Source organism: Schistocerca piceifrons, chromosome 2 (assembly GCF_021461385.2).
Source record: "Schistocerca piceifrons isolate TAMUIC-IGC-003096 chromosome 2, iqSchPice1.1, whole genome shotgun sequence".
Classification (NCBI taxonomy): domain Eukaryota; kingdom Metazoa; phylum Arthropoda; class Insecta; order Orthoptera; family Acrididae; genus Schistocerca; species Schistocerca piceifrons.
In genome coordinates, this window is record NC_060139.1 from 230,495,531 (window position 1) to 230,503,011 (window position 7,481).

General features: G+C 37.8%; 1 protein-coding gene across 1 annotated transcript in view; it reads left to right on the forward strand.

Moving 5' to 3' along the window:
- LOC124775274 (agrin-like) overlaps nt 1-4,299 on the forward strand; it is a 369,325-nt gene extending 365,026 nt beyond the window's left edge. The window contains exons 23-24 of the mRNA XM_047250112.1: nt 2,640-2,787; nt 3,587-4,299. Of these exons, the coding sequence (XP_047106068.1) occupies nt 2,640-2,787; nt 3,587-3,747 (309 nt within the window). The 3' untranslated portion in view covers nt 3,748-4,299. The remainder of the gene's footprint in view (nt 1-2,639; nt 2,788-3,586) is intronic.
- The last annotated feature ends 3,182 nt before the right edge of the window (nt 4,300-7,481 follow it).

A 7,481-nucleotide genomic window follows, 5' to 3' on the forward strand; every position in this document is an offset into this window, starting at 1 on the left:
ATTATAGTCAATATAGTCAACAAAACTACTTACCGTAAAGATGACATGTCAAGAATGAGATTTTCACTCTGCAGCAGAGTGTGCACTGATATTAATCTTCCTGGTAGATTAAAACTGTGTGCCGAACCGAGACTCGAACTCAGGACCTTTGCCTTTCACGGGAAAGATTGGAAGGTAGGAGATGAGGTACTGGCAGAATTGAAGCTGTGAAGGCGGGTTGTGAGTTGTGCTTGGGTACCTCAGTTGGTAGAGTACTTAGCCATGAAAGGCAAAGGTTCCAAGTTCGAGCCTTGGTCCGGTACACAGTTTTAATCTGCCAAGAAGTTTCATGACATATCAAGTTGCAGACAAGTAGAACTAAAAGATACTTATACATTAGCTTTTGGCCACAGCTAATTGGCATTCCAATCCGAACCGCTGGAGACGGCAGTTACACGTGCGTGAGGCATGCTTGCTTGTGTGAATGAATACGTGTGTGTGTGTGTGTGTGTGTGTGTGTGTGTGTGTGTGTGTGTGTGTGCGTGCATGTGTGCATGCATGTGTGTGGTGTGTGTGTGTGTTTCCTAAAACCTTTTAGTTGCACCCATCTGCAGCTTAATGTGTCATCTTCACAGCAATTAGCAATCTATATATTCCTTGATTTATTGATATTCCAACCTGGAGATTCCATTGTTTGATTTAGTAAACAGTACTTTATATAAAGTTTTTTCCCTCCTATGCCTCAGGAACAGCATACCAAAGTACTTACTATTATTTATTTGACACCTTGTACATAATATCTACTTCTCCTGTTACCAAATTATGTATATTTATTCCCCTCATTTCATAACAGTTAAAAGCAGTTAAAACTCCACATCACTCACATCAACATTTCGCAAAATACAACACATGTTACTTGCAATATACTCACACTTAGTAGACCTGCAGAAGGACTATTAATCAAAGGCTTAATTTTTAAAACTGTATCTTAATGGCAGTAATATTTGATAAAAGCCTTATTGAGTCTGTGTGTTTAACCTATTTGTTCTCAGTGACCACTACATTTGATAAACAGATTCCTATACCAGTTCACTGGCAAAACCAATAAAGATACCTCATATGAGAATGGACACAGATTTGAGAAAATATAAAGTGAATATTTTTAGTTGAAAATATGATTATTCATGAAAAATGTAGCCTTGCTGAGAATAACAAACTACAAAATAAGTCTTTTCCTTCTTTCCCTATGCAAATCATTTGTGAGTAAAGGACACAACTGACTGAATAGTGGAAACATTGTGTCATTCACAAGAACACAAAAAAGAATGTAAACACACACAAACACAAACACACCTGTGCTATTTGTATTTACTGTAATACTCGTGGTCACTTATAGTAATCTTTACACCAATTTTAAATTTTGTTAATCTATAATGAAAATCTGTTGAAATCTTTCAATAACTTTTGTACTTCTATTGCCATTGGAGCATTTGTATCTTCTTTTCCAGTAGGATGCTTTTAAAACTAATGACAGCGAAATATGTTTTCAACATATTCTGATATACAGCCCACAATAATCAGATTATGTGCGACACATTAAATTTGTTTGCCGAACTGGGTTTTGACCCCTTATGAATAATTACTTACACTAAGCATAAATAAGGGACTGTCTCAAAGTGTTTGTTTCTTACACCTCCTCCCCTTTCCTTCCAAACTCTACAAAGACTTTCCCATGGTGCTGTGAGAATACCACATATGCATGAAAGTTATAGTAGGAAAGCTCTGACAGAATGTAAATACTTTAGGAGTAAATGAGGCAACTCACTGAAAAGCAGAAGCACTGAATCATCGACAGGGACATACAAGCATATAGCTTTCAGAATAAATCCTTCCTCAAGCTGGAGTACCTGTCCTCCCACAACAGGAGTTCATGTGGGGGTGGGGGTGGGAGGAATAGGGGAGGGGGGGCGAGCAGGGGAGGGGGGGGGGAGGACATACAAGCATATAGCTTTCAGAATAAATCCTTCCTCAAGCTGGAGTACCTGTCCTCCCACAACAGGAGTTCATGTGGGGGTGGGGGTGGGGGGAATAGGGGAGGGGGGGGTGAGTAGGGGAGGGGGGGAGAGGCATGCATGCATACATGTGTCTGTTTACTCAAGAAAGAATTTATTTCAAAAGCTATCAAGTTTTCTTCCTTTTTTATGTCCCTGTTAGTGACTCAATGCTTCTGCTTTTTCAGAAAAGGTCTCCTTTACTTCTAAAGTATTTACATGTGTGTGAAAGGATATAGTAGGGAATCTGCTTTATCCAAATCCTCAGAATACTTTCTGAGAAAGAAATCTTTTGCCATGTGCAAAATATTTGTTGCATTGATCACATGTACAAAGTTAAGTGTGCTGGACAGTGTTTCAGACATGAATCTCTGCCTCTTTCTAGCAGAAGGATTTCTTTCTCTATAATAATTTGTTTTATGTTCTCTCTCTCTCTCTCTCTCTCTCTCTCTCTCATATGAGACTATGTACAACCCACATTATATCCACAGGTGAGTGCAGGTCTGTCATTATTCTTATTACTCAGTACTACTTAGTTTAAACAAAAGTTCCACATATCTGACACTAATTGCATCCATAATCATCACTGCTTTGTTTCATATGTTTCAGGTTTATGTCAGTGATGGTGCCTGGCATACACTCATAGCCTACAGAAGACAAAGACATGGCTTCCTTCAAGTCGATGATGAGAGTCCTATCAGAGCACTGGCACTCTCTGGGCCTGTGAGACTTCACTCGAATGGGTGGCTTTGGCTAGGTCTGTAGAAGCAAACCTCTCTTGTAAATCATACACTTAACTTTTTGGCAACATTCTACTAAAATCTGCAGTAAACAGATTAAAATTTAGCACTCACTGTAGACTTTACAATTTATGGACTTAAAAACTCATGAAACTGAGGATAGTGCTCATTATTTGCGCACTCTCTTTGAAGAGAGTACTTAGATCAAAAATGACAAACATAGTATATGCAACAATAGATAATACAGAATTGTGGATACTTGCTGCTTTTATAGCCTGCAACATTTTACTTCTGAAGGAATAATTTCAGACTCAGAAGTGTGCGATTTTAGGTTTCTGTCAAATTTTTGCTAATTGAGAACTTTTAATTCTTCAACAAACTTATTAATTTTGATTTATTAAATCTGTGCCTTGGGCGTTTCACTGTTTTTGATAACTGTAAATTATTTTTTAAGTTTTGATTATGATTAGTTTTTAATTGCATGATTTATTTTCCTGTTGAATGGTTTCACAGAAAATGATGCAGACTGCAATGAATACCCAAAGTGTAATACAGTTCATTACCTTTATTTTATTGTAAACCAATCAACATTTTAGTCATATCAAATTCTGATGATAAATGTAATACACCAAGCCACACAGATTTGAAGAATTAGTCAGTAAGTCCAATGTCTCATCATATGCACATCTACTGAATTTGAGCACTATGAGTTAGTCCACAGTTAAAAAATTTATATCAGTTACAAGCTTAAGAATATATGATAATGCTTTGCTTGAAAGAAACACATGGTCATTAATTACATCCTATTTAAAACAGGTGGTGCTCCAGTCCTACCTTCTGGCTTGCCTACTGCATACTACACTGGATTTCAGGGCTGCATACAGAAAGTTAAAATTTCAAAGAAAGAATTTGACTTGATACAGCACACCAGACACCAGAAGACAGTGACAGAATACTGCCATGAAAATGATGTATGAACTGCATGAGTGAAAAGAAGAATGAAAAGACATCTGAAGAGAAGAGACCAAGGAAAACAAAAGAAAATGAAAATACCTTGAGTGTTAAATGATTTGTACCACACAGAGAAGGAAATTATGAAATACCAGCTCAAAGAGTCTTTTATTTTGTTTTTGTGTTGTTTTGTAATAAGTGAATCTCTTAACACAATAAGACAAATTTCATACATTTTAGTATGAATATGAAGCAACCACAGAAGTGATATCTTAGTTTTTTATGTGACGGTTTTTGAAGGCAGTGTGCAACTGACAGTTTATATATTTATGAGATCTGGTTATTTCATTGCTTACTATCTGTAACCTAATCAGACTGGTTTTGACTCTCCAGCAATAAGAGGACATTTAAGGATACTCCTAACAAATTAATAATTAACTGAAGTTATGGTGCTTTTCTGTTCGTTTGACAGATTTACTGCCATGCAACTGTGTCTAAATCAGGGTCACAGTCTTGACTGATACATTTTATGTCATATTTTTTTAAAAATAAAATGGATGAATTTGATGGTAACAGTCCATAAGTCTTTAAGAAAGAGTGCTATTTGTTTTGTAGTAAAATGGAAGTGTGTGACAGATGCTAAAATTATATATACATATACATATTCCAAGTTATATTTTATAATATACAGAATGAAAATTGTGAATTTTAAAGGTTCATTTCTATTTTGATCACATGACTTTTGGATGTCCAATGCTTGAGACATTTAACTACATCACCTCAAATGTGAAAACTACTGAATAGTACTGTACAAGTCTTCTACAAAAAAAAGTACAGTATTATTGCCAGGATAACTTATTACATTTACTGTTTCCAGTATTTATTCAATTATTAACAGGTCTGCATAACTCATCAGCCATGAGTGGAAAGACTGCATCAATTTTAAAACATTAATAAATTACAATGCAAATAAAATGTGACATTACAACTATTTTAAACAAATTAGACATTTTAATCTAGAATAAATTTTTGATCGACATACATTTAATTAAAAGATTTGTGGAAATGACAATCCACAATGAATTGGGAACAGTATTAGCAACACATACTTCATTAATTTACTAAAAGAATACATATGACACATGACAGAAGATACATGGAACAGATCAAAGCAAGAAGATAATTGTGGGAAAACAGAGTACACTAGAAACCTGTCAGTGAGGAAAACGAAAGACTATTATGTAAACTGAGCTTGGATGAGGGAGAAAGGAAAGCGAAATGAAGGAACTTTCGGTGTCATCTGCATCAGAACTTTATGCAGAATCAGCAGCAACGAGAGAAAATGTGTGCTTGACCAGGATTCAAACTCAGGCACTGCTGCTTACTAGGCAGTCGTGTTAACCACTGCATCATCAAGACACAGTGTTTATTGCAGTTGCACAGACTCTCTCAGCACACTTCCTGGGCAATCCACATTCCCACCTAGTACCATCTGTCCGCAGTTCCCATCCATGTACTCCATGCTCACTACTTTGAGATTCCCACAAGAGGTCAAATGTAATATTGCATCTGCACTAAAAGGAGGTGGATTAATTGCCCATCAAGATAAATCAGTTATATGAATGCATGGTATCTGATCTTTCAGATATGTCCAAATGAACAGACACCACGCATTCAAATGAAAACAAAAACACACCACACTATAATCTTGATCTTAATTTTTGCCTAATTGTAACATCACATAGGCTTCACCCCCCACTGCCATCCCACTATAGATCAGAGCTCCTGGAATAAATGGATAGTTATGTCTTACAATTTTCCAAGACCATGTGTAGACTGGATGCAAAACAAGATAAATCGAGAGAGTTCTGTGAGGATTGGTCCAGTGACTGTGTAACCTTGTTAGCAGTTGCATCTATTGACATAGCTGGTGGCTGAATGAACTTGTCTGGTGACAGTGGAAGCAGGTTAGCCATTGGATGATGTGACATAAGTACCAGGCAACAACAATAATGGAATCAAATTGCAGCATCATTCACCTGGAGCAGATAGGCTGCCTTGAAACGTATGACAGAAAGCTTGGTATGTTTGGCATTAACCAATATCATCACTATGTGAGCAACAAGTTTCAGTACCAGGTACAGATCCATGTAAGGCCTTTGCAAAGATGACCGGTTGTAGTCCATATGTAGCAAAACATCAGAGTATTCAGAGCATGTACAGAGATCTTTGTGAATGAAAACGTGTGTGGGGGGGGGGGATCTGCATGTTGGATTGTAGGGAAGGATGGAAACAGGAAATACATTTGTTGGTTTGTCATATTAAGAAGGGAGGATCTCAAATTAGGTAGCCCAACTGTTGCTGCAATAGACCCAAAGAAAGCCTGATGGTCTCACCATACACAAAGTTTGCCACTGATGTTCCAATATCAGGTTTGTGTACTGCACATAGCCAACCAACATGAGAGGTAAGGCCAACAACCAAAAAGAACCATGACATATCAGGGCTGACTTTAAAGCTGATTACCAATATTTCACCATACCATTACTGAACAAATGGTAGCCGGTGGTACAATGATGTGCACAACATAAATCTACCAATTCATGAAATAAGGTGGACTCAAACTGGTGATCCTGGTCCATTGTAACACTCATTGAAGAGCAGAACTGCAAGTTCCACATGGTGTGAAAGGTTTGTGGAACTGTTTCTGCCGAAATGTCCATGATGGGTTCTGCTTCCACCCCAGCAATGCACAGGGCTGGGAGATCTAACCAAGTTGATATGGACATGACAAGAAAAGTTCTGTCATGGGTGCTTCATTTTGTTTACAACTCCAGCAATTTTCTGGGAAAGAACCCAAATGGCTACCACATACCACTTACTTGCTGTTGTAGGGTCACTCCTATCACTTTTCTTGAATACCTCGAGATGTGACAGGGTATTTCCCTCTTGAACTTGAGTTGGACAGCACAGCAGTGAGGTGCACTTGTAAGGTCATGGTGTGGGGAATTTTGTGCATGTAGGAGTTGTCCATATCCAAAAAATGGCATAACTCTTTGAAGTTCTCCAGCAAAGGCACAGGCTGAATCAAATTACACTTATTTTGTAAAGGCCAAATGCCAGAGGAGATAATCACAATGTCCCACACAGTCCACCTCTTTCTGCCTAAGCATATATTTGTCTTTGTTGATTTGCAGCCTGCAATGAGAAATTCCATCAAAAATAATCTGTAGATGTTATTCATGCTCCACGCGACATTTGGGAAAACCAATACATCATCCAGATACACGAAACAGGGGGGCAGGGCACAAAGCAGTTCATCAACAAAATGCTGCCATGTTTGAGCTGTGTATTAAGACCAAATAGCAATCTGACATATCTGAAGAGACTTAAAGGCATGATGACTGGCATCTTCAGTATATTTCTCAGTGCCACAGGAATCTGATGATACGCTTTTCGAAAGTCGATAATGCTGAAAAGCTGAGCATCTGCTAACATAGCTGTAAAATCCTGAAGATGTGGCATAGGATAACAGTCAATAGCCATATGTGCATTCAAAGCATAACAGTTCCCACAAGGACACCAGAAACCATCTTCCTTTTTAAAAAAAAAATAGAGCGCTGAAGCCCAGAGACTCTCTGAAGGTTGAATAATCCCTCCAGCCAAAAAGTCTTCAAATTCTTTCTTTGCTTTCAGGCACCAACCTGTGGGCTTTGGAGGCAAACAGTGGTCTCAGAGTAGCTAGTGTTGTATAGCATCC